A 27,468-nucleotide genomic window follows, 5' to 3' on the forward strand; every position below is an offset into this window, starting at 1 on the left:
TTAATAGTGAAAATTAAAACAAAATTTGTTGGTCGTCACTACAAGCGCCATTTTGACTGTTTTCATTAACCCACTTGCTAAGAACGTCTGTCATAATATTTAAGCATTTTTAAGTGAAAATTTGCCCTGGATTTCAAATACAGCAGCATGACAAGACAAAACAGGTAACATTATAGCGTATTACCAAATTGTTGTCTGTATTTTCCCGATAGAAAATGCTGAAAAGTGAAAAATATCTTGACCGGAATAAGGGTACATCTAAATCTACTCGTTCCTTATTCCGTTCATCGGGTTTGGAGGATGGATTCTGAAAATTCCGTGTTTGAGAATATAATCAATGGCAAGAAAAAATACATCGTACATGAAACCATATGAATGGTGAACATTTGAAACTTTATCCCGCAAGCAGGCAGACCGAAAGGAACGACTCTACGCGAAAAAGTTATGGGACCTTTTTCAACTCGTGCCGGGAAAATACAGTTTTTTCAGTTAATGATTTAATGATGATTTATAAAGTTAATGCTGGAAAATGTTGAAAAAGGGTTTTCGAAGAATACGGACAGTTTTAAACAGCACAATCCATTTAATAGTGGCGTTCTTGTTTACAAGCTTTATCCGGAAATTTCTTGGCGAATTTCTATAAAAAAAAACACTGCCCTCTCTGAGCTGCAAATAAGATTATGTTTTACCGAAATCCGTGAATACTTCGTAGAAAAAGGGTTATCTGGTACTCAAAAGAACCGAAACATTAAATAATATTCAATTTGAACGAAACAGTGGTACAAACAATTCTAAACAAACAGAGACATTGTTTTGGAAGGTTCAGGTCAGAATTAAAGGCCTAGTATCCAGGCTCAAGTAAAAATTACGTTGAGGATAAGGTGTAAAACTCCGATAAGGTATTGTATCTGTCCTTTTCTGTGGTACCTAATGCAACTGGGCAGCTAGCATCAATGTTCATGTTGAATATATCTCGAATGGTAAGTGAAACAAACGAAAAAACAGTCAACTTGCCTATATAAGAAAATATCTTTCATTGTTTGTATTTAAAATTTGGAAGGAAATTACATTTTAAGCTTTTTATTTGCAATAATATAATAAATGAAAAGATGGATTTGTGAGAAAAATGATGCCTGGTATTAGCATCTCCAAGAAATCAAATGTTTTTCGGGTGATTGGAATTAGGAACACGAATGAACGGAATTAGGAACAATGGCATTTCAGGCGATTGGAATTAGGACCGCATAATTGGTCAATTTTGTTTTCACTATTGGAGCCTAAGTCTATGAATGCATCCCAACATATTTTATTTTCAATTGTATATAGAAAATGACACTATGCAGCGAAATTGCAGCTTCAAAATACTAAACGGCCATTTTTAGAGCTTTTGGACATAGCGCATTGTCTTAGGTGAACGGAATAAGGGCACAGCACGGTATACGAGATTGACGAATCGAAGCATTGATGATGTCGCATATGTTTTCTGGCAATTCTTCTTTGAATTCCTATTCCTATGTCTATTTATATAGTATATGTAAAATTTAATAAATAGCATAATTGAGTCTTTCTTCTACATTATGAGGCTGTGGGCATTTTCAAAGATCTATATTAAGTAATAATTCACTTCAATTAGGAAGATCCAATAGTTATCCTCAACACAGGTGTGAGAAATGTGGTACGAAATCTAAAAGATTTAAATTACTCTCTGAAAGTCTTAAGAGTGAGATATGTGAGACTCACGCAAAAATAAAGCCACTGGAAATGCAGTTGAGAGTTGCTGGAAAGAAATGTATGAAAATGTTCATCGCCTTTTATGGCAGGAGGACTCAGGGGGAGAAATGGGCGTGCACAATTTTGACGAAGGACATGGGGCGAGAGAAACTGGTTAAGCTCACAGCAGAAAGATCGTTACACCACAAGGCTGGCACTACACAATAAAAAGTAAAGCGATAATCGAATATACACGAAGTACGTTTCCGATGTATACGCTTTAGTGCCATGGGCAGAAGCAATGCGGCATGGAAAAAATATTATTTGCTCCTCCGGTTTTGAAAAGAATACAGAGTTACGCTACAAAACATAGTATCAAATATCATTACGAGATTGCTGTATTTAGAAGAAGCTTAGAGAAAAATTTCAGATCTCACCGGCGATGAACTAGATTGCTGTTTGACTGAGACTGAGTTCAGTTATTACAATTAGAAGGAAATTTTAAGGAAGGAACGGAATGTATCTTATATAAGACAGAAACTGTGGATAAGGTAAGACAAGTTTTGCAGAGTAAAGTCCATGAGCTGGCAGAAGAAAACAAGATCGGTTACAAAGCGAATTTTTAAGAGCTTCTACGCTGATCAAGTCTCAGATCATCCAGTAGTTGTTCGAACAAAGGTGGTTTTACTATTTTTATTCATCATCTTAATCTAATTGGTTTTTACACAATTTGGCAAGAAACAAATGCTGCGTATCAGTACTACGAACGCCATAGTGATCAACCGGAATATACATGCCTGTGCTATATGCATTACTTTAGTAATTAACTCTTTAAATTTTTGTAAATTCACTTTAATAAAGAATAAAAAAATATATGCATTACCAAAGACGATACTAGCGTTCGTCCTTCATATTTTTATTGTCGTTTAAATTACAGTTGAATTCAGTTCAATCAAAGTTAATTGCCTATTTTCCGGGTGTTGGACCACCCGACTTGGACATTAATTTACAATGTGATGTGAATATGTACATTATGTGGAAGATTTTAATTTGAAAAATGTATTGGAGATTTGGAGGTAACCACTTTCCTTCGACTCGGAACTCAAACCCACGACACTCACTACACTAGACTGGTGCTTTTAACTAAAACTAAGCTACGAAGGACGTTTTACGATGTCTATGTCTCGGTGATTACTGCTGTTTTTCTGGGTGAAAACAAAGTTTTCTCTACACTATCTGATTTGAGATTCTAGATTTCGTTGTCCACAAAACGTCGCTTCGCCCTTTCAGAAACAGTTTCGAGGGTCTCCCTTGTTTTGCTGTTGAAAAAACTTGTTGATGCCAAAACTAGAGTCAAGTCAAATCAAGCGAGTCGAAGAGTTGTTGCAATTTACACCGTTTTACCTTTTATTACGCATTTCGACTTTAACTGTATGTCCGTCTTCAGTGTCTCGTAAGTCGAGTCAAGTACGTGGTGGAATAAAATGGCATAGTACTAAACCCGTCTTATGACAAATAAATTGACCGAATCAAGGACTCAAATATTCAAAATTTACTTGTGTTGACCATTTCGACACAACTATTGAAGTATAACTTTATCTACTTGTATTGAGTCAGTTCAGAAAGGTTTTTTATCATGAGAGCTTCGCAAACTAGGTTGGACTACACCGCCCTTGCCATCATATGAAATTCACTGTATGCTTATTAATATGCAAACATCATCCATGTAAATTTAAATTATTCAAAAATGATTTAGTAACACATAAGCCAAGCGAATCTCATCAACAGCTTCGCATAGCTAGGCGGATTCTTCTGGTCTATTTATCGAATGTCAGTTCAGCATGTTCAAATCCAAAGTTCATACAACAACCGTCCAAGCTATCAGCGCATTTTGATTCTTATCTCGATGACTGCATAAATGCCTCAACTCTGATGTTTGAACCCGACGCGCAACTCATCGTGAGTAACTAGCTGATCAGGCTCCAGACTCAATCTTTCCTAAGCATCTTGTGGACATTTTTTGTGGGACTGCGGACATACTCTACCAACCAAAAAGTGCCGCTTGAAGCAACTGCAGAAAAAGAGCACAATCGTTCAAACATCAATCTACACGCCATGCGACAAGAAGCTACAGCGTGTTATTTATCCGTCAGGCGGAATTCGTGTCGATCGTACATCTCAAAGACAATAAATATTACAATGGATCGTGGCACGGTACCATTTTTCCCTTGAAATATTTTGCGATATTCTTTATTCTGCTTCGTAATTCTTTTTAGTCTATACCTACATTGTAAACATGCAGCTACCTATCATGTGTTTTACACGCGCGTTCCTTCGCATCTCAGATCGAAGCAATCATGTAAATTTCACCATAGTGAAAACAAAACAAAGAGATAGAGCGAAAGAGCTTCGCGGCGGTTGTTTGCATAGTCGCGCGCGACTGCGACGCGATTTCTCGTGGCGTGGCATAATGCGCGTGTGAGTTGGCCATGCGCTGCCTACGGCGCTTTGATGCAAAGGCACGCTGTCGAGGGGGACTTGAACCTCAGCAAAAATCATACGATCGTTTTTCATCTCTCCGTTTCTAAAATAAAAGTCCCGCGGTCGTGCGATTTTTTGCCCATTTGAAAGGTGCGTTTAGTAGTTCAGTATATGAAACGTGTATAAAGTTTATTGATTAAAATGTTTTAGAAGTTTAATAGTGTGTTCAGACTATAAGTTTATGCCTTATTTTTTAATTGCCGTGAAAATCAGATGTATGAACTGTGACAAGGTCCACTGTTGAGAACGTGAGAACCCGGTAACGTGAGAATCTAACCTTCACCATGCCCATTACGAGAATGTGGGAATTTAATTTTCCCATTAATTGATTTACATGGTTATACCGTTATACGCTAGTTGCGCTTTTAATACAGGACTACCTCCGCTAATTAGGCCTTATTACCACTCTTATGGTAAAATTCAATGCAAACGCTGAAAACGTGATTCAGCATCACTAAGGAGTGTAATGATTTTTGAAAGAAAAAGAGAAACGACAGTGGCTTTGTTGTTTTTTAGCTGGCCAATCTCCTCCTGGATTTCCTGGCGATCCGGAGTTGGAAAACGTATGTTATGCGTACCGCCCTCGTTGCATACCACATCGCCATTCAGGTGCTCTTCGCAGTGCTGTCACCCCCTTTGGATCACCTTACGCTCGTCCGTAAGAAGATTTCTCTTTATTCCTTACACATATCAGGCTGCGGCACGTGGCCCTTACGCGAACAGTTCAACTTCTCAAAGAAATTCCGATTTTCCTGCTGACACTTTTTCCTTCGGAAAATTGAGTTTTGTTTGTTCCGCACCTTTTTGTATAGTGCCTCGTTCGCTCTCCTGCGGTGTTGCAGCAATCTCTCCCATGAAAATTAATGACCATATAGGGTGGTCAATACCCAAAATATAGACAATAAACTTTCATTATACTGGATTAAACGGAATTCTAGAGCTAATTTTATTCGTTTTTATAAGCAGGAAGTCTTTTCTACATACGCAAATCATATATCGTATGTTGTAATTAATAGCGCTTTAAATTAAATGAAGTCTTCAACAATTTCAAAGTATATTTTATCTGTAATACTTTAATATATTCAGCTCGGTCCTCGGCTGTACTTTGTCTACCATCTAGTCCACACAAATCGTGTTCCACTTAATCAATTAATTTTGCTCGCTGCGCATATCGCCTTCTTCCACCCATCGAAACGCTATCTGTTTCATATAGTAGACTATGATAACATCAGATATGAATGATCGACTGTTTCAAGCTGGATTGAAGTCAGCATATCAATGAACTGTATTAGATACTCAGAAAAGAAATCATTACTAATTGTTGTAAGGACGTAACCGTTAAATAGTTGATATTATAGAATACATTACTTTGCATAAAAACCAGCTTATTGGCCACATTATCGTTAAAACACCATTCTCAAGTTTGTTACATTTCTGTTTGAACTATGTTCTTGTGATCTTGGCCCTCGGGGTAATTTATAATATCGAAAAACGCCTGTCTCGGGTACTTATTCAAAAGGACGTATGTGATTTTGTAAGCAAAGATTCAAATGTCGATTTGTCCAATCTGATGGCACTCCCACGCAAACCAACACCACCAACATGTAGCCGAAGGCTTCTCCTACTTGTCTGAGGTGATGGTTTGCGTGGGAGTGCTATCAGATTGGACAAAACGACGTTTGAATCTTTGTTTACAAAATCACATACGTCCTTTTGAATAAGTACCCGAGCTATCATGATGCTCTTGAGTAATTCTCGCTTAGAACGGGCCACTATTTACACGAGGTTCTTAAAAATGCCTAAATTTATATTCATTCATTCATTCAAAGCTTTCAGGCGAGTATATTAAGAATCCGAGTTAAATTCTTCAGACCATTCGATTTTTGTCAATTTTTGACTCACCATACAGTTTTTTTATACAGTTTTCCTCTTTCCAACAATATGGTGACCTCTAATATCGGTTGAGAAATATTGGAGTTATGACAGTTTTGGTAAGTTAAAAATTGACAAAAATCAAGGGGTCCATTAAAATGATTTCGTGTATAACTAACGAGGGGTTCATCTTTCTGAAGAATTTAACTCGGATCCTTAATATATTCGCCGAAAGCTTTGAAATGAATATAAATTTAGGCATTTTTAAAAACCTCGTGCAAATAGTGGCCCGGTCTCAGCGAGAATTACTCTCCTGCATCATATGACTATACTACAAATAATTTGTAGAACATGTCCCATATGAACATGTCCAACATGTGTGTTGACCCGATTTTGTCACTCCCCGATTTTGTCTACCCCCGATTTTATCACGTTTTCGACCCGATTTTATCACGTCCCGATTTTGTCACGTTTTCGACCCGATTTTGTCACACCCAAAAATTTTGAAAATTTTAGTTTTTCTTTTTATTTTCGTGAATAATACCGCAAACAACAACGGTTTTCATGAGATAACTTTTACCGCCAGTGGTTTATTATGAATGACTTCTGAGTACCTGTGACGGATTCTGTAAGCATTTTCAACAAGAAATAACAGGTACCGTTCACGCGTTTTTTCTCAAAGCATATTTGTGAAATGAATTGAAAAATTCAAAATAAAAAAAAATCCGATTTTGTCACATGCCCTTGCCCTATATTATCACCCCAAAATTTATCAGGGGGGTGATAAAATCGAGATATTACTGTATAACTTTAACCATGAAATTAAAAAAATGAAATTTTATATGATTTTTTTTCCTTTTTTTAACAACATAAAAATCTGGCCATGTTGTCAAAATCGGGAAGGTACTGTATTTTTATCCTATTATATATTAATAGGGAATGTGCGAAATCCATTTTTTTTAAATTCAACTTTTTAATTAATTTTACAAACATATGAATCAGTTCAAGCTTTGGAAAGGTAAAATACGTGAACGGTACTCGTTATTTCTTGTCGCCCCGGCTTACAAAATCTTTGACAAGCACTCAGAAATGGTTCATAATAAACCACAGGCGGTGAATGTTATTTCATGCAAATCATTGTAGTGTGCGGTATTATTAACGAAAATAAAAAGAATGACTAAAATTTCAAAAAAAAATTATGTTTGCAAAATCGGGTCGAAAACAAGGATAGACAAAATCGAGGAGTGATAAAATCGGGTCAACACTGTAATAAAATTCTAAATAAAATCTTTAATGTTTTCCCCGTCTTGCCTAATTCTATGAAGGCATTTTTGAAACCACCCTAATAAACTCCAAACATCCAACAACATCCAAATCCCAAAAACAGCACCAAATTCCCGAGGTGCGTGACTACCTTTACCAAATTTAGGAAAGTTAACAGCATTTGGGCATGAAACGAAGAACGAAATATTTTTTTATCTATATTAACGAGATTTTCAGCCCGAGGCTGACTTATATCACCAAATGAAGATCAAATTAAACTTAACAGTTCAATAATTTTCAATGTCAGATGTCTTATTGCACGGTGTCTTTGTCCGAAGAGTCTTATTTTCAAAAAATAACCCACCCACCCACTACACGAAAGTATAGGTTTACCTCTTTCACATAGGTGCATTTTTAAAATGTCCTATCGGAAGTCATTTTTTCATACATTTTTGAGGAGGTGAAATCGTTTGAAATTTCTATGGAGTTTGCACAAAAAATAGTGTAAAAAATAAAAATTGTTCTAGATCCCCCGATAGAACATTTTAGTTCACCCACTATATGAAAGAGGAGAGCCTATACTTTCGCGTGGTGGGTGTTTCTGAGATAGTAATTTTTGAAAAATAATATTTCCCCATAGAGACACCGTGATTGGTCTTACTATTGAATCCACCTGTGATTCTCATTGAAGGGCAATTTCCAATTTTCGAAATGTTTTCGAAATGAACTTTTGAGATTGATTGGAACGAAGTTTTAGTGATATTTTACCTCCAACTACTAAACGCGCCGTTATTACATTCAACAGATGAATGAGCTGGGAACTCGTACGATTAGGCAAAAGAGAGAAAGGATTTTATTGTGTTTTTTTCCACGTTTTACAAACTTCAATCAAGATGCACCAATACTGGTTTAATATCGCAAATGTGTACGATACGAACATCGCCACATTTGACCCAGTTCAGTGCCCTTTTGCTTGTTTTTGCAAACATTATACTCATTCTTTACGAGCCCCGACAAGACCCTCTAAACTAAGTCCTACCACGTTACTAACGAAGAGAAGAAGCGAAACCAACATACCTTGCAAACTATCACGCCACCGCTATCCAAACAACGTGTTTATACGGCGCTATATACTAACACAACACAAGGTCAGCGGCTAGCTTCCAGCGCTCTGTTTTGCAACTGACCTTCACCAAATGCCGCAAAATGCCACCAAAAAGATATTCTATTCTTCCTTGTTAGTAGACACTCAACACTTAAACAGCACACTTTATTGGGAATGATTTCGGGACAAACTAACTGCTTCGAATGTTGCAAATGGTTAGAAAACTCCTACAAGCCTTATCAGCTTTGTTCAACACACACAGCCCATGGAAAACACTTCAGAATTTCTAATAGGGATGCACCTCGGAAACCTATATTGGGCGGTAGATCGCCACGCGAGACAAAACGATAACGACGACGATCACGGCGATACAGAAACTGAGCACTGAACAGTAGCAGTCAGCATCACACACTTGCACGTGCTTTACACCAACCAACTGAAACCGTATGCAGAAAAAACAGAAACGGGTGGCGTGCGACACTCCACTCGGGGAGAGCAAAACCTTCTGTTTCTACCGCCTTTCGCTCTTTACCTACAATAAAATACCAGAAACAAAAAAACCAAGTCAGTCTCAGGATGTGCCGTTCGTTTGATCGCGCGCAGGCCTTGTATCGAACTAAGCGAGCTTTTGTCGGTTGACTAAACAGCCCACAGCATATTACTTGTTAGTTGTTGCTGCTGCGATACAAAGGAATTTACATCGTAAATCATAGTAAGCGATGAACTAGATGTTAAACTGTGTTCCATGTTTTAAATCATCACGATTTTATCATCATTGCTTTAACAGAGCGGATCTGATTGCGCTCATTTGATTTCTTTAAGAATGTTCAGATTACAAGCTTTATGACACGATGAAGATTATCTTGATATTATAGCTTCCTCATCTTATTTTTATTTAATACTAGTTGACCCGGCAGACGTTGTCCTGCATAGTAGGCGAAAATGAAAGTTGAGAACTGCCTATGCGAGATTCCCATACCAATCTTTGTTTTAGTATTTCATGATTTACTCAACTTTACTAATGATTTTAGACTGAGGAAATATCATATAAACCCGTCGGAAACTATAACGAATGTTTCTGCTGAAGAAATGAAAAAAATCCATCCAACCGTTTTCGAGTTATGCGGATACGAACACAGACCATTTCATTTTTATATATAAGAAGAAGAAGAAGAAGATTATCTCAAAGGAAAAACTTCGTAAACTGAACATGCAATTAGTGTACACTGAGGTTTTTTTTAGTTGCTAGTTATAATGTACGGGGCTTCTACCTATTTGTTCGCTAGGTGTTGTTCGTAGGTTATAGTACACTAGTTTAGATCGGGATATGATACATGATCCATCTGATAGAAAACAAGAATATGAACACAACATATGCTGATATGCTCTGAGTCATCCAAGAAATCCTCGAATTAAGCCTTTCAGATCTACACGCGTAATCAAAGATCTATCGGGCTGTATCATATATGGTATGTATGCTCTTTGTGACTCATAGGATAGACTGTGTTCAAAGCATAAGTTCTTTGTCATCCATGAAATATCTGAAGTAAGGCCTTTAGATCTACAAAAAATTCTTGAAAAATTTAGTCGTTCTTTTCTTTCTCGTAAATAAACCTAGAAACAAAAAAGATTTTCTTGAAATAACTTTCATTGTCTGTGTTTTATTATGAATCATTTCGTAGTGTATATCAAGGCTTTGTTAAGCCTTCTTGGCAAGAAGTGACTGGTACCGTTAACGTATTTTACCTTTTCAAGGCATAAACTGACACATAATGCCCAAAATCGAATATTTGTCCAATATGAATAGGAAATCCAGCAAAAATGGGTCTGATATGCGATCATAGGCAACATATTTGTGAAATGAATTCAAAAAGATCGTCGTCGTCTATACAAATGAATTCAAAAAGAAGTCGAGTCAAGTACGAGACACTGAAGACGGCCTTACTGTTGAAATACGTATCTGTCAAGATACAACTAAGTGGTGGAATTCAAGCGGATTGTACAAACTCGTCTTATGACAAGTGGAAATAATCTTAAATCCAATTTTGTCACATTTCCTATTTTATCACTCCAAAATTTACCAGGGAGTGATAAAAACGGGATATTACTGTATTTATCAAATGCTCCTGCAAGGATTTCTGATTGCTGTTTTGACGTAGGACTACGTCTTTGATTTCAATACGGATATGGGGAAGGATTTTGGAAAAATGATTTTGCAGTATAAAGAGAGAATCATTTAGGTTTTTTTAATTCCACATTTCAAACATTGCACGATGATTAAATGAACTTTTATATACTTTTCAGCTGACTCGATTCGATCAATAAATCCAAAAGTACACAAAACAGCCCCTAATAAATCAGCCGTTTTTGCAATTCTGAGCTCAATCGAGCAATCAGAACTACTTTCCAGATCGAATGAGTGTCGGAGGTGTATTTTCCAATATATTTTGACTGAAATTCCCAAACAAACTTCAAATCAAATGCGCCAGCTTATGCAACAAGCGATTGAGCTGAAATTTTCAGAGATTGATTTTCTCACCAAAAGAAACAATCCTGGAGGGTGCCCCGTGAAATTCGACAACTTTTTGTTTCCTGGGCCTGTCTACTCTCCAGACTGTTTTTCTTTCCCGAAAAGTGATTTCTCCCCGAAAGTTTACGTGAGGGAGCATCCTGTGCTCCTGATATTAAGTGAGCATTACGAACCCTGGAGTATGTTTCTTGTGTGGCAAGTGCAATAGATACACCAGGCCTGGCCAACCTTTTCAAGCCACACGGGCCAATTTTCAAATTGGCCACTTGCTGGCGCCAAGGAAATATTCGGAACATATTTTTTAAACATTTTCAAAATAACCAAAGTAAAATACATTTTTTTCAGAATGGGATTAAGTTTTACAGAATGGCTCATTTTTTAAAGGAAAAACTAAACACAATATAATTACGTTTAAGCAATCATTTTTGTGTGTGCTTATTTTTTTTCTTTTTTAGTAACAGGACATGGAATTGTTGACTTCTTTCCAATACTCGACGCATATTGACTTCACAATCGGTGATCGAATTTGGCAGCAGATAATGAAGATCAGCAACTACTTTTTACTGCTTTCATTCTTGATAAGCGCTGTTCACACAGATATGTACTTCTGGAGAGAGAAAATAACTTCCAAGAGAACTGCCTTAAAAAATTTAAATTTGAGCTCGTTGTTGCATTCGAGGTCAATTATCTCCATTTGAAACATTTCAGGTGCATTTGCATCAGGAAAAGGTATTGAGGAACGGTGTTCTCAAACATTAGCGAAGAGGCTTGAAAGTAATGTCGAAAGGCTTCGAGTTTACCAGCATGTTCAACAGATTTGCAGAAACTGTTATCTAACGGATTAGGGTAGATTAGTATTAGTTTTCGACAATCAGTTGTGTCAAATTGTTTCAATTTTGTTTCAATAGTTTGTATGTTGGATAATGAAAGTTCAACCTATTGATCCTTAACTTGCAGCTTAATGTTCAAGTCATTGAGATGTTTAGTGACATGTACTATAAAGGCCAAGTCATTCAGGATCATGCAGCTTGGGCATTGGTTTAGCTTCGTCCATTTCCGTCCACATAATTCTGAATTAGTGGTGGTTGAGTTTCTTCGCGTAGGTAAAGTTGATTTTCTTAATAATGAGCGACGCTACATCACGATTATTCATCGTTTTTGTACATAGATCCTTTTTGATGAAAAATGCAAAATTGATTAACAATTCATAAAAAAAAATAAACAAATTGCTTTAATTTCCAAGTGTCACAAAGCCAGTGTTCTTTCCTATCATTACCGGAGCTCCATCAGTTGTTAGCCCTTCAGTTTTCAAGGATGAATTCATGCTCCTTCATTCAGGTCTTAACAGCTTTCCCCAGGTCGATACCGGTAGTCGTTTCCTTCATTGGGATCAAGACTGCTAATTCCTTTGTGAAAATATGAAGATGATCATAAATTCCCCTTATTAAGACAGCTATATGTACCTTGTTTTTTACATTAAGTATTTTCATCGATTGCGAGGAGGTACATAATCAGGAGCAGGTGGCTTTTTCACGCAACGTAGTTTTCAAATCTTCTGTGAGAACTGTAACTCTCCATCGTGCTTTACGACAAACTAATGCTACTGAAGCCGACAGCCGTCCTGGAAAGGTTTCATCCGTAATGACAAAATTGTATTAACAGCAATACTAGCCTGTACTGCATTGTTTGACTCCGTTCTTGCACATATTTTATCTTTTAATCAGTAATAAATTACAGTATTTATTAATAAATAGACACCATAGAGTTAAAAATCATGGCTACTATACAAAACAGCTTCTACAAGCTGATTGACAGAAACTAAGGTCACGGAACACTACATCTGTTTAAGAAATATGCACTCACATTAATAAACAATGAGAAGGAGCTTCTCATGCCAGATAGAAAAGCTTTCGGGCTGGTTATGAAGTATTTTTTATCACACGCCGCGGGCATTGGCGTAAATAAGGGGGGGCCGGGGGGGCCTGGCCCTTTCCAGACCTACTTGTGCCCCCCCCCCCAGAAAATTTTGAAAAGTAATTCCAACTTAGTCAGTTTTTATTTCATTTACATATTTCCTACATATTTCTTAATTTTGATTATGAATTCTATAAACATATTTTTTGTTGCGTTATCACATCTATGACCATTTGTTCAGCAAAGCATCGAAATATTTAAGTTGGACCCCCGAGAACATTTTCTCGATTTTTAAGCTAAAATCAATGCCGATTCTAATTCAGTTGCTAGCTTAAAATAATAAATTTGTTCTGCATTTGTTTGACTAGTATCCTGGTCGCAGAAACATAAAAACATAATTGTATTAAGATATAAATATTTCTGTTCTATTAAACTACCATCCGCTTCAAGAAAGACTGAAGCAACTACATCAAAATGAGCGCATGTACACAAATCCGGTCAATGAATTTTCGACCGACCATTCTTTCGAAAATCTTCGAGTTAATCGCAAGGTGGCATACAAAACAGTTGATCAAATTCCTATGGAGCTTTTTCATTTATTTCATTTATTTAGTCTACATCTATACAGATAACACTGAATCAACAATTTGACGCCACAATACACGGTTTGAGGCCGCATCTCTCCATCCTCGAATACGCCCCACGCTCGCCAAGTCGTTCTGCACCTGGTCTGCCCATCTCGCTCGCTGCGCTCCACGTCGTCTCGTACCTGCCGGATCGGAAGCGAACACCATCTTTGCAGGGTTGCTGTCCGGCATTCTTGCAACATGCCCTGCCCATCGTACCCTTCCGGCTTTAGCTACCTTCTGGATACTGGGTTCGCCGTAGAGCTGGGCGAGCTCATGGTTCATTCTTCGCCGCCACACACCGTCTTCTTGTACACCGCCAAAGATGGTCCTAAGCACCCGTCTCTCGAATACTCCGAGTGCTTGCAAGTCCTCCTCGAGCATTGTCCATGTTTCATGTCCGTAGAGGACTACCGGTCTTATTAACGTCTTGTACATGACACATTTGGTGCGGTGGCGAATCTTTTTCGACCGCAGTTTCTTCTGGAGCCCGTAGTAGGCCCGACTTCCACAGATGATGCGCCTTCGTATTTCACGACTAACGTTGTTGTCAGTCGTTAGCAAGGATGCGAGGTAGACGAATTCCTCGACCACCTCGAAGGTATCCCCGTCTATCGTAACACTGCTTCCCAGGCGGGCCCTGTCGCGCTCGGTTCCACCCACAAGCATGTACTTTGTCTTTGACGCATTCACCACCAGTCCAACTTTTGTTGCTTCACGTTTCAGGCGGGTGTACAGTTCTGCCACCTTTGCAAATGTTCGGCCGACAATGTCCATGTCATCCGCGAAGCAAATAAATTGACTGGATCTGTTGAAAATCGTACCCCGGTTGTTACACCCGGCTCTCCGCATGACACCTTCTAGCGCAATGTTGAACAACAGGCACGAAAGTCCATCACCTTGTCTTAGTCCCCGGTGCGATTCGAACGAACTGGAGTGTTCGCCCGAGATCTTCACACAGTTTTGCACACCATCCACCACATGGAGCTTTTTGCTCTCGCTATATAATTCTGGCACAGAAAGATATAAAATTATAAAACTTATAAATCTTTGTTACAATGACAGAAAAATCAACAACGCATTCCATTGCAAGTTTTAGGACAAAACTTAGGCAACCTTCGCACTCGCAACAGAGATTGCATTAAAGAAATATTTTTATAATACTCAAAAGATCTTGTTCCATTTAATTTTTTGGCGATTTCATAAGGATCATCGGAAAACTATTTTGTGCCTGCAGTTAGAATTTGTTTTTTAAGATAAAAAAAATTAGATTTAGAAACCAGTTCGTATCAGAAAACATTTCTTTTGCAGCACAATTCAGATCGATTTGGTTGCTTCTTAAGTCTCTTTGATTTTTGCAGAGAAATCTCTCACCTATTCAGAAAACCATAATAAAGCCTCTTCCTAACGTCAGTAACTACAAAAACCCTATGTTATTCTGGAATTTGATTTATGACTCATAATTTTATGACTCATGGAATTTATGACTCATAAAAAACACTATAGGGATCCAAAGGATCCCACCAGCTGGTGCCATGGCCCCCCCTAGACCGAGACTCTAGTTACGCCTATGGCCGCGGGCCACAAAAAATGGAGCCACGGGTCGCATCCGGCCCGCGGGCCGTACGTTGGGCAGCCCTGAGATACACTATGCCTATGGTGTCGAGAAAGTTACCAACCCGAAAACATCATAGACCGGACCGAGAATTCAACTCGCCATTCCCGGATATGCAATCCTACGCCTTTGCTCGGTAGGCTACTGGATACAGATTTTTATTTTTTGTCTTTCTTAACGAGACTTTCAGCCCAAATTGAAAAGGCAGGCCTTCTGTTTTTTTTACAGGGAGTAGAGGCTCCCCCAGACCGAAGCGATTTCATCGCCGCAACGGCGACAACAAGTCGCCGCGATTTTATCGTTGGGTCGCTGCAGGCAATGTTCTATTTACGCTTCCATACCAACGGCGACAGAACCGTTGTCGCCAAGCGATAGAATCGCGTCGCGACTGTCGCGTCGCGTGTGTTTGGGGGAACCTTAATGCTAATGTGGGGCCCTCCTTAGCCGTGCGGTAAGACGCGGTAAGACGCGCGGCTACAAAGCAAGACCATGCTGAGGGTGGCTGGGTTCGATTCCCGGTGCCGGTCTAGGCAATTTTCGGATTGGAAATCGTCTCGACTTCCCTGGGCAAAAAAGTATCATCGTGTTAGCCTCATGATATACGAATGCTAAAATGGTAACTTGGCTTAGAAACCTCGCAGTTAATAACTGTGGAAGTGCTTAATGAACACTAAGCTGCGAGGCGGCTCTGTCCGAGTGTGGGGATGTAATGATGTAATGAAGAAGAAGTTAATTTTTTGGCAAATTGTCTTAGATTCAAAGAGACATAGGGTGCTTAGATTACCAGAAATTTTGTAGCAAACTCTGATTTTCAATGATTTTTTGCAGCAAATGATCAATCCTTTAATATTTTTAAATTATTTTCAGAGCGGAGCGTGTAGTTTTCTGCTGTTGAAGTCTTGTAACGCAGCAAAAATAAGTTTATTTCCGCATGTGACGGTTTCGGTAATTTATTTTACCTTCTTCAAGGATTAGATGTACAAATAAAAAATCTCCCAATCCGTGGACGTGGACTGCTTAGGGGGGAGGAGGGGGTATGTTAAATGTCCACGGTCCACACTAATTTTAAAAAATTATACGAACAAATGTCCACGCTGGGGGAGGGGGGTAACTAAAACTGACCAAAACCTGTCCACGTGGTACATGTACAGCCCCCAAGAACTACACGTTTTTCAGAGCTTTGGGAGTATTTTTTCCGAACGTGTGACCTTCCGCTTTTTGATATGGCCCTAAAAGATGCATGACCTTACTAAAAGGATTATCAAGGCATACTCAGAGATTTCAAGGAGAGGCAACTAAAATTTAAATGTGAAAGAACTTTCAGATGGATTTATTGCTAAGTTCCTTCAAAACGTACCAAAGTTTTCCTAAGACGTATCTAGATTTTTTTAAGTCAGCAGTGCTGGGCCTTGATGAACGTTATTTGTAATGTTCAAGTCGTCACTGGATCTGTTGAAATAGCTGTAGGCCAGTTTATGAACAGTATACATGATTTGGGTCGAGTGTTGAGCGAGAACGATAACTTTTTTTTTTGATTTTTGACTATAAAAATAGAAGAAAAAAGTTAGTCCCCCCTAGAATTTTTCGTTAGTTACGCCAATATAAAACATATATCGATAGGAATTTTGATGTTGATATTCCTTTGGATACCATAAGTGATATTGACAATGCGCTCGTATCTTTGATAAATTTAATTGTCGAACCCAGAGGCATTGCAATTCCTAAATGTGAAATTAAATTCAACTCCATTATTATTGACGACGCGATCTTCAGCTTCTGATCCGTCTTAAAAATGTCAGGCGAAGGCAATACCAAAGAACTCGTGATCCCGCGTTGAAAGTTATTTGGCGAGATTTGCAAAATGAAATTAAAAATCGTTTCGCTATTCTGAGAAATACCAACTTTGAGAATAATGTCTCGAAGTTGGATCCCTGTTCGTAACCCTTTTGGAAATTAACGAAAATTCTTTAAAAAAAACCTCAAAAGCCAATTCCAGCGCTTAAAGAGGGAAATAAAATTTTATTATCAAATGGCGAAAAGGCTCAAAAACTTGCTCAGCAGTTCGAGAGTGCCCATAATTTTAGTCTAGGTCTCACTAGTCCAATTGAGGATCAGGTTACACGGAGCTTCGAAGACATTCTCAATCAAGAGAATGTTTTCGACCCTTTGTTGGGAACTAATTTGGATGAAGTGAGATCTATTACTAGAAAATTTAAAAATCTGAAAGCCCCGGGTGATGATGGTATTTTCTTCATACTTATCAAAAAACTTTCTGAGAGCTCTTTATCCTTTTTGGTTAATTTATTTAACAAATGTTTTCAATTGGCATACTTCCCAGATAAATGGAAAAACGCCAAAGTTGTTCCAATTTTGAAGCCGGACAAAAATCCAGCTGAGGCTTCTAGTTATCGCCCAATTAGTTTGCTTTCTTCAATAAGCAAACTGTTAGAAAAGATTATTTTAAATAGAATGATGGTTCATATTAATGACAATTCTATTTTTGCTGATGAGCAATTTGGTTTTCGCCATGGACATTCAACCACCCATCAGTTATTAAGAGTAACGAATTTAATACGGCTCAACAAATCTGAAGGATATTCGACTGGAGTTGCTCTTCTTGATATAGAGAAAGCATTTGACAGTGTTTGGCATGAAGGTTTGATTGTAAAATTGATGAATTTTAATTTTCCTCTGTACATCATTAAACTGATCCAAAATTATTTATCAGATCGCTCACTGCGGGTAAATTATCAGAATTCTAAATCTGATAGATTACCTGTAAGAGCTGGTGTTCCCCAAGGCAGCATACTGGGGCCCGTATTGTATAACATTTTTACTTCTGACTTACCTGATTTACCACCAGGGTGTCAAAAATCTTTGTTTGCAGATGACACGGGCCTTTAAGCCAAAGTGCGAAGCCTTCGTGTCATTTGTAGTAGATTGCAAAAAAGTTTGGATATTTTCTCCACTTACTTGCAAAAATGGAAAATTTACCCGAATGCTTCCAAAACTCAGCTTATAATTTTCCCACATAAGCCGAGAGCTTCTTATTTGAAACCTTCTAGCAGACATATTGTCACTATGAATGGGGTTCCAATTAATTGGTCTAGCGAAGCCAAATATTTAGGATTCTGCTGGACCAAAAATTAACTTTTAAAAATCACATTGAAGGCCTTCAAGCCAAATGTAACAAATATATTAAGTGTCGGTTGACACCAGCAATGGAAATTGTAGTTTTATTCTACATGAAATTTTTAGTTTCATTTTTTTGAATTTGGTACAAGTATGCACGTATGTGTATTACACGGAGAACCCAGTCATGGTAACAGTCTATTAAGACTACAACAATCGAAAAAATATCTTCTCTATATAGGGGGAAAGACGGATTTGGCAGGTTTTGTTCTATTATTGGCAGGGGGGTTTTTGTCGACCAAATTTTATGAAATTTGGTCACAATATTCTTTGATATGCAAATAATGTTTAGGCCAAATTTGAGCCTAGTCAGTCATAAGAAAACCCCTGCCAATAATAGAACAAAACCTGCCAAAGCCGTCATTCCCCCTAATAAAAATGAGTTGAGATTTCCTTCCTGACGATTTAACTCGCGAACGGGTTGACCGATTTGCAAGATTTTTTCCCTAATCAATTCGTTTTGGGATCCGCAAGGTTTGTATAAACAAAAAGTTAATGAATTTAACGGGGAAATGTAAAAAATCATTAGAATACAATTTTGGGTTAGCTGTTAAGAAAAACAAAACAAATGCACGGCAATTGATCTAGAGTGCGGTGCTGCAAATACTTCATTGTGACATTTGCAACACCCGGGCAAAGTTGGGTTTCTTTCGCTAGTACAATATACAAAAACAAGTTTATAATATTTCTCACAATGTCGTCTTCGATCTAAAATTTAAAGAGTTTCTGCAGAGATCATTTTATAATTTTATTCTTTTATTATCATGTCATGTTAATTAAATTTAAATATTCGCTGAAAAAAAAACTAAGCAATCACAGAAATAAACAACAAACTATTAAAACGCTCTTTCAATGTAGTGTCGTGTAGGACCTTTGCAACTCCGTTGGTCCCGTCCCGTTGCCAGTCGAGGAACTTCGCGCCTGAGACATCATGTGCTCCATTCTATTCGAAGTTTCCCGCATAACTCCGGAGATGTCCGGCAGGTCTGGCAAATCCAACGTGATATGCGCCGACAGTCGTTTGTACACGGAACTATTGGAATCCTTCTTGGGTCGTCGTGATTCCACGTATTTCAGCTGCTGTTTGAGGAAAATTGCATTTTTTAGAGCTTCCTGGATGTTTTTCAGCGATTCATCCGCTGCTTCAATGTCCTTCACTGCCCTGGCGGGATGAAAGTGCAGTCACATTAGTAGGATTAGAATCTCGTTGCATACTACTCAATATCCACTGACAAACAGGTGTAACAATTAGAAGTTACGCGCATATAATACCAAAAATTCATTGCAACACAATCAGGTGATTGGCGCTTTGATGTTGCACGAAGAAGAAGAAGAAGCAGAAAGATGATAATCGAAAAAATCTCCACGGGAAACCATACTGTGAAGTTTTTAATTCTTCTCAAAAATTCTAGAAGCAATTTAATTTAAAACGATAAGCAGTACGAGGTTTGAATTTTCTTATACTGTGTTTTAAGTGTAATATTACAAAATAAAATTTCGAATAGAAATATTGTGTTTATTATACAGTAGAAGAAAAGTAGCTCGAAGTTTCCCCCTGTCCTGCTCATGCCCATTTGTTGACAAAAAAGAACGAGCAGGACGGGAACAACTTTGAGCTGCTCATTGGACAGCACTATTGTGCAACACTCAATAATTGTTACGTTTGTTTGTCTGTGGAATCAATGGCGAACGAAACCCACTGTATCGCATATTCCATGTCGTAACATTTCCCTTGCAAGTCCTTTTGCAGCTGGTAAACCTCGCCCCTGCGGTCCACAATTAACGGAATGACCTTCCGAACGTGCTCCTGTATTCGGTAGAAGGCCAAACTGGGCTCGTTCGCTATGATGTGCATATTCTCGGAGATTTTTTCAGTCGCTGTAATGTGCGTTAATAATCTCGTCTTGAAAACTGAATTAATTCTACTGCAGTACTTACTTTTCTTCACTTTTGCATGAAGCTCCGGATCATTTACGGTGGTCATTTAAAGTAGATTATTTAGAAAACAAGATCAATCAGCAAAAACCGCAGAAATTTAAAATACGATGCAATTTCTTATATTTTTTGTGATTTTCTAAAAAAATTTGTTGTTTATATCACGGTGTTCCTAATTGTGTTTTCTTCGCAAAATACATGCGTTGCAAGGGGTAGGAATCCTACCCAGATAATCAAACACTGATACACGGACAGATAAATCAACCCAAAAGTTGAGTTCAATATACGCACTGATGAGAATATCGTAGAAAAAAATTACCCAAATTTGGGTAGTTTTCCCTCGAAATACTACAATAAGAGATCGGCGAAGACGCAATCTTGTTTCCAATCGAACCGTCAAAAGCGGTCCCAATTCGACTTGTTTACTTTTTGCATTCATAAGAAGCAAGCAAAAAGTTTCAAGTGATGCCAGTATTATTTTCACGATTTCATGCATTTTCTCTGGTTACCCGGATAAAAGTGTACACGTAAAAAAATAACCTTATATGCTTATATGTTATGACAAAAACCATTCGAAAATACTTATACTCTTCATTATGCCACCTAATGAATGATCCCATATCAAAAAGCTAATAACATTCATAAGTTAATGAAAAGTATAAGTTTCCGAATGTATGTGACTAATGCGATGTATAAGTTTTTTCTTATACATGTCATTAAGCGCCTGCTTTGGCAAAAAAGTATTAGAAATATTAATAATAAACAACATTAAATTTTTTTACGTGTACCATAGGCTCAACAATGTAAACAATTGAATTACCATACTCTCAACGGTATACAATAGGATATATTGTTTCTTGATGGTTGTCCATATTGTATCAATACCGTGGATATAGTACGTCAACATAGTTCTCTAATGTAACAATACTTCCAAATGTTTTTAGAACATTTAGGCTGTGAACCATTCCACCGATTCGTTTAACTTTTAGTTAAAATATGACACTTCGATGGTTATTTTCCCATCGTGGTTAAAATTTTACCCCGAAGCCGACCCATTTGAGTTTTGACAGATTGATAGTTATTTGGAACGAAATGGATTTGGCGCCAATTTTCTCGCGAACAAAGTTTAACTATCGAATTGTCAAATCTAACCATGCTCCGGAGCAGGGTTATTTTTAACCACGGCGAAATAACCATCGAACTGTCAAATTTTAACTAAAAGTTAAACGAATCGGTGGAATGGTTCACAGCCTTAGTGCATACATTTTAATCATTGATAACTTCTGAAAATTTTGTTCAAATTGCATATGAGCAATATAACAATATTTATCCTCGCCCCCACCCCTATGCGTAACGCGTAACAAATACTTTTTTTTTAAATCTTGTTTTTGGTAGAATTTATACCGCGATACAATGAATTATTATTTTTTGTGTATTTTATGCTGATTTGAAGACTATTATTTGAAAAATGTAAATAATTTTTCCTCAATTGTTACGCGTAACAATTTCTCAAAGGACCTCCACCCCTATATTTTGCGTAACAAATCGTAACAAAAGTAAAACAATCCCCACCCCCTATTGCGTTACGTAATATTTGAACAGGCCCTTATATAATTTTATTATCAGAAATGTTAGAATATATCACTTGATATAGAGCTTGCTGACGTTTAGTCATCTTTCTCTTGCACGCGCACAGAAAGAATGGGTTTTGTTTTCATCGGGAGACGCTACCGAAGCGTTTCCCGATGAAAACAAATCCTATCCATTCTGTGCGCGTACAAGAGAAAGATGATCAAACGTCAGCAAGCTCTATAGCGAATCTTGACATGAGATGCCATATAATGCATATGGCATCTCATGTCAAGATTCGCTATATCAAGTGATATAGCTCATAATCTGAACGTACTATTACCCGTAAGAGCACCTCCACGGGAGGCCTCATCGCTATTCTTATAATAGCGCTCCTTCCCGAGTGCTATTTTAGGATAGCGCCCCATCTTCCCACCGGTGGTTTCTGTTTTAGGTATAGCGACTTCGTAAACATATCAAGTTCTCACCGGGCGTTGCTAAAAGTAGTCATCATCTACTGCAATGGCTCTATATTCCAACTGGAACTTGGCTAGCTGCTCAACTTAGTATTCTATTAGCATTTCCTCAGTTATTAATTGAAAGCTTTCCTGTGCCCGCCATTGCTTGAGTATGTATTTTGTGTAACAAACAATTATGCCCAAGAAGCCCACTCGAAAACATCCTTGGCCAAATCGAGAATAGAGCTCGCCATCTCCGGAGGGCAATTCTACGCTTTTGCTCGCAAGTCTCACTGGAGACCCGTCATAGTAATTTTTTCACCATTATTCCTTCTAGATTTCCTTCATCCTGGAAATTTCCTTCGGGAATTTATACTTCCAGTCGAAGAAAGTCCTTCTGAAATTTCAAAAATTCAGGAATCTCTTGACAAAATCCTGCAGGAATTCTCCCAGAGTTTTTGAAGGAAAACATTTGTAACAGCATTCGGAAGAATCCGGAGAATTCTCTTAAAAAAACTATGTTTTCAAACGAACCACAAAAAAATTATAGTGCAATTCCAATACTAAAAAATCCCGAAAGAATCTGGAAGAAAGCCTAAAACTATTCTGGGAGAACTGCTAAAGATTCTTGAAAGAACACAAAGATAAAATGATTTTTAAACGAACTACAGCAAAAAAAACTTTCTGGAGATTTATGAAGGAGCTACTTCTACTTGAAGGACATACAGAACAAATACAAAAGGAATTTTCTGAGGGAATCCTGGAAGACCTCCTCGAATTAACTTGCAAAATAAAAACAGTAGAATTTTCATTCGCGAAAAATCTATGAATATTTCGGGCTTTAGCGGGCGCTGGTGCGAAACGCTAGTCATTATAGTTTTATTAATTACTGTAATTACGTCGCGAAGTTGAACTGGGGCACTAGATCAAAAAAAAAATATTTCCTTTGCTATTCAATTTACGTCGAAATTGTTCTGAAAAAGAAAAACAAATTTTCTGCAATTTTTTATCAATACCAAAGTGACGTTTCACAAAATAGCAACCCTGTATGGAAATTTAGCAACCCAGTATGGGGCGCTAAATTTGGAAACTCACGGCTAATTTTGAGTTGCGTTCTTATTTTACATTCCCATTTAGATACCTCCGGTGTACAAGTGAGTCCCTATAAAGGGCCCGGAAATAGCGATAGGGACCCAGATGGGGACTCTAACAGAATTGAACAAACCCACACACCCCTTTATAGTACGTTCAGATTATGAGCTATATCACTTGATATAGAGCATTTTGACATCAGTGTTTGTACATCTAGTTTTCACTGGAAATAATGCATATGGCATCTCATGTCAAGATTCGCTATATCAAGTGATATAGCTCATAATCTGAACGTACTATTAGACCAACCGTACACTGCCAAAAATATTTATATAAGATATATGTGTCACCGTTATTAATTTTTGCAATAGCCCCACCCAAAAGATATTTTAGTTACTAGATAAAGATTGTCGCTGTCGTCGCTGTCCGGAACATCTTTTGCTGGCGAGGATAGGGGAGCTAAATGTCAAAGAAGGAAAATCCATACGATTTGACAGCTTGGTACCCAACATGTTCCGGACAGCCGAACAAAGGGAACCGAAACGACAATCTTTATCTAGTAACTAAAATATCTTTTCTCCACCCTAATATAATCGATATAGAACCACACATAAATTAAATAATTGCTAATTCGAGACCACACATAACATTTATTTGGATATATATTTTATTAGTAGTTCGCGTGGAGAATGGTTAGGTGTGTGCTGATATAGATCATAAGTTAAATCTAGAGGCCTAAATTAGAGAAACGCGGATAGGTATGTGCCGCTAATCGAACCATCAAAAAATAGCAGCCAATCGAGCAGGAGACCTGTCAAGCAGCCAAAATGTTGGCTCAAATACTGAAAACGGCCAAATTTGATTTTATGCCATTTTTTAGAATCGAATGTATTTTACATTAGTTTGCAATAATATATGCAAGTCATTTATAGATTATGAAATGAAATTCCATTGTTTATTGGATTTTTTTGTTATGCGATGTGGACACATAAAATAGCGGATTGTGAGTTTTTATCTACATAAACCATTTCTTTCTTTTCATGTGTTGTTCTTTGATGCAGAAGATTGAATGCAGTGTTGGCAGAGATATATTTTCTATCCGCGTTTCTCTTATTCAAGCCTCTAGTTAAATCTATGGATTTTTGCCAATAAATATGTGTGGATTTTTAGCAGTGTAACGATTTGTAACGCAATATTGTGTACCCACCCACCCCTTAAAGTGTTATGTAATTTGTGAATGAGCCCTTGTGTTGTGTATGTATTGTAAAACTCACATTGTTTCTTATTGTAATTTTAATGTTTTTTATTTTGTAACAATTAAAATTATTGTTTTTTATGGTTGTTTTTATTCGGGATGTTTACTTACTTTTTGACATTAGCATTAAAATTCAAAAGTGAGTCATTTGGGCTCACTTTTGAGTAGATTCAAATGAGCGTGCGTGTGATTGATAGAAGTTTCCTATCCCCTGACATATTTCCTTTTCCGTTTTGTGTTTGTCATTCGCTTGCAAGCCGTCCGTCGGTGCCGTCACCTCGCTCCTCTCGCGCACTGGCCCGCAAGAAAAAAGTAAACCAGAACGTCGGCAGCGGAAGAAAAATTATTTTTTTCAAATTTTAGTTACAAAACCGGCAGTAGTAAGCCTATTTCTACTGTAGATTCCAGCGTAGCCGCAGTGAAAACAAGTAGCATTAGGAAAACCGGTGAGAATGTCCGATATCGACGATGATTTCATGTGCGAAGATGAGGAGGACTACGGATTGGTAAGTGGCGACTAGTTGAAAAATAGCCTTTCGTCAATTCGCCGGACAAAATAAAAAGACTTCGAATGTTGCTTGAAAGGAATCTCCGTTATGTGCGCGACTATTTTTAACGATGGTTTTATTTTTGCGTTTCTGTTGTGAATTCTTAGGAGTACTCTGAAGACAGCAACTCGGAGCCGGATGTGGATTTAGAGAATCAATACTACAACAGTAAAGCGCTCAAGGAGGAGGCACCCCATGAAGCGCTCAAGTCCTTCCAGAAGGTGCTGGACCTGGAAAATGGCGAGAAGGGCGAATGGGGTTTCAAGGCCCTCAAACAGATGATTAAAATCAATTTCAAATTGGTAGGTGACTGATGAGAATATTCTATTTGCAAGGCAATTTCTCAAGTATTTCTTTTTCTCAACTTCTTTGGAATTTTGTAGCAAAATTATCCAGAAATGATGACCCGATATAAACAACTGCTGACTTACATCAAAAGTGCCGTAACACGAAATCATTCGGAAAAATCTATTAATTCAATTCTGGATTACATTTCGACGTCTAAGAACGTAAGTTTGAATTATTTTCAAATTAAGTAAGGGGTCATCGGTAAAGTTCGTCACGTCTGTAGGGGGAATGTGGTTTCAAGAAGTGTGACGATCATTACTAAAGTCTTGATGATAATACGAAAATCGTACGATCGCAACCTTTAATTGCGTGATATACTCAATGAATCTTCTCCAGGAGTACAAATCTCGGGTACTTATTCAAATAGACGTTTGAATCTTTGTTCACAAAGTCACATACGTCCCTTTGAATAAGCATTGGAGTCTATCTATACTGTATAAAGATCATTTTTGGTTAAAGGCTTACTTGGCCACGACCGCATTTATTAATACCTTAATGAACCCATTGACTTACATTAACTAACTTTTTTTTGCGTTCGTATTTGCGTCAATGAAGTCTTGAAAAAATATTTAACACCAGCTTAATGATATTTTTTTGATAATTCCAGATGGAACTTCTCCAAAACTTCTACGAGACCACTTTGGATGCATTGAAAGATGCAAAGAATGATCGGCTTTGGTTCAAGACCAATACCAAACTCGGTAAACTCTACTTTGACCGAAGCGACTTTGGTAAGCTTCAAAAGATCCTCAAGCAGTTACATCAATCGTGTCAAACGGACGACGGCGAAGATGATCTGAAGAAGGGCACCCAGTTATTGGAAATCTACGCACTTGAAATCCAAATGTACACCGTTCAAAAGAACAATAAGAAGTTGAAAGCTCTTTACGAGCAGTCGTTGCACATAAAATCAGCCATCCCGCACCCTCTAATTATGGGCGTGATTCGAGAGTGCGGTGGCAAGATGCACCTTCGAGAGGGCGAGTTCGAAAAGGCACACACGGACTTCTTCGAGGCGTTCAAAAATTACGACGAATCGGGATCCTCCCGGCGTACAACCTGCCTCAAGTACCTGGTGCTGGCAAATATGCTGATGAAGTCGGGAATCAACCCGTTCGATTCCCAGGAAGCCAAACCGTACAAGAACGATCCGGAGATACTGGCCATGACCAACTTAGTGGTAAGCTACCAAAACAACGACATTATGGAATTTGAATCGATTCTGCGGAACAATCGAAACAATATAATGGCCGATCCGTTCATCCGGGAGCACATCGAGGATCTGCTGCGCAACATCCGGACTCAGGTGCTGATCAAGCTTATTCGTCCCTACACTAAGATTACGATTCCGTTCATATCAAACGAATTGAACATCGAACCCGTCGAGGTCGAGAGTTTGCTGGTTTCATGTATTCTGGATAGGTGAGAATACTTTTTTTGGTATAGCTATGAGAATAGAACTTTCATGATATCTTCACAGCACTATCCAGGGACGCATTGATCAAGTCAACCAGGTGCTAGAGCTCAATAAGGAAGCCCGATGCGGAGCACGTGATAGCGCTATCGAGAAGTGGTCCAGCCAGATCAACTCGGTACAAACGGCCATCATCAACAAGATGGCCTAAGAAGCAGCTGGTTCTGGACGGTAAGTTCTATTTTTAGCAACGTCTACCGCATGAAAAATATGGGGAATTATGCAGAGATCATACCCGGTTTAGTTAAGGAAAACATACCACAAACAGAAATTGCGAAAAGGCTAGTTCTGTTCGCGTCATTGCCTCCCATAATAACATGCTGGATAATAATTCGAAAAAAACTTGGAACGTAGGTATGGAAAATGTACGGAAGCTCATATTAAAACCTACGGAAGGAGTCACCCGTTGTTATTATATAAA

The 27,468-nt window shown here is 38.0% G+C and overlaps 3 protein-coding genes across 3 annotated transcripts in view; 1 reads left to right on the forward strand and 2 right to left on the reverse strand.

Moving 5' to 3' along the window:
* The window catches only part of LOC134213563 (very long-chain-fatty-acid--CoA ligase bubblegum), a 73,030-nt gene extending 64,101 nt beyond the window's left edge, over positions 1-8,929 (reverse strand). The window contains exon 1 of the mRNA XM_062692716.1: positions 8,464-8,929. The gene's annotated coding sequence lies outside the window, so the exon portion shown is untranslated. The remainder of the gene's footprint in view (positions 1-8,463) is intronic.
* Positions 8,930-19,091: 10,162 nt separating this feature from the next.
* Positions 19,092-20,489, reverse strand: LOC134217938 (BLOC-1-related complex subunit 8 homolog). The gene is made up of 3 exons (XM_062696785.1): positions 20,307-20,489; positions 20,069-20,246; positions 19,092-19,530 (listed from the first exon to the last, which is right to left on the reverse strand). Exons 1-3 carry the CDS (start codon positions 20,350-20,352, stop codon positions 19,218-19,220), a joined length of 537 nt encoding a protein of 178 aa, XP_062552769.1. The 5' UTR covers positions 20,353-20,489; the 3' UTR covers positions 19,092-19,217.
* A 4,443-nt stretch (positions 20,490-24,932) lies between these two features.
* LOC134217939 (COP9 signalosome complex subunit 2) lies at positions 24,933-27,468 on the forward strand. The gene is made up of 5 exons (XM_062696786.1): positions 24,933-25,183; positions 25,333-25,527; positions 25,609-25,734; positions 26,181-26,995; positions 27,054-27,468. Exons 1-5 carry the CDS (start codon positions 25,130-25,132, stop codon positions 27,196-27,198), a joined length of 1,335 nt encoding a protein of 444 aa, XP_062552770.1. The 5' UTR covers positions 24,933-25,129; the 3' UTR covers positions 27,199-27,468.

Source organism: Armigeres subalbatus, chromosome 2 (assembly GCF_024139115.2).
Source record: "Armigeres subalbatus isolate Guangzhou_Male chromosome 2, GZ_Asu_2, whole genome shotgun sequence".
Lineage (NCBI taxonomy): Eukaryota > Metazoa > Arthropoda > Insecta > Diptera > Culicidae > Armigeres > Armigeres subalbatus.

What these genes read in the sequence shown, in the direction of transcription:
- LOC134217938 (XM_062696785.1), bottom strand. Translation starts at nt 20,352, where the DNA reads ATGACCACCGTAAATGATCCGGAGCTTCATGCAAAAGTGAAGAAAA. An exon ending in TCATGCAAAAGTGAAGAAAA is followed by an intron (nt 20,247 to 20,306) that starts GTAAGTACTGCA and finishes CGCACATTACAG; the next exon opens with CGACTGAAAAAATCTCCGAG. An exon ending in GACATGGAATATGCGATACA is followed by an intron (nt 19,531 to 20,068) that starts GTGGGTTTCGTT and finishes TCATCCCGCCAG; the next exon opens with GGCAGTGAAGGACATTGAAG.
- LOC134217939 (XM_062696786.1), top strand. Translation starts at nt 25,130, where the DNA reads ATGTCCGATATCGACGATGATTTCATGTGCGAAGATGAGGAGGACTAC. An exon ending in TTAAAATCAATTTCAAATTG is followed by an intron (nt 25,528 to 25,608) that starts GTAGGTGACTGA and finishes GGAATTTTGTAG; the next exon opens with CAAAATTATCCAGAAATGAT. An exon ending in GTTTCATGTATTCTGGATAG is followed by an intron (nt 26,996 to 27,053) that starts GTGAGAATACTT and finishes ATATCTTCACAG; the next exon opens with CACTATCCAGGGACGCATTG.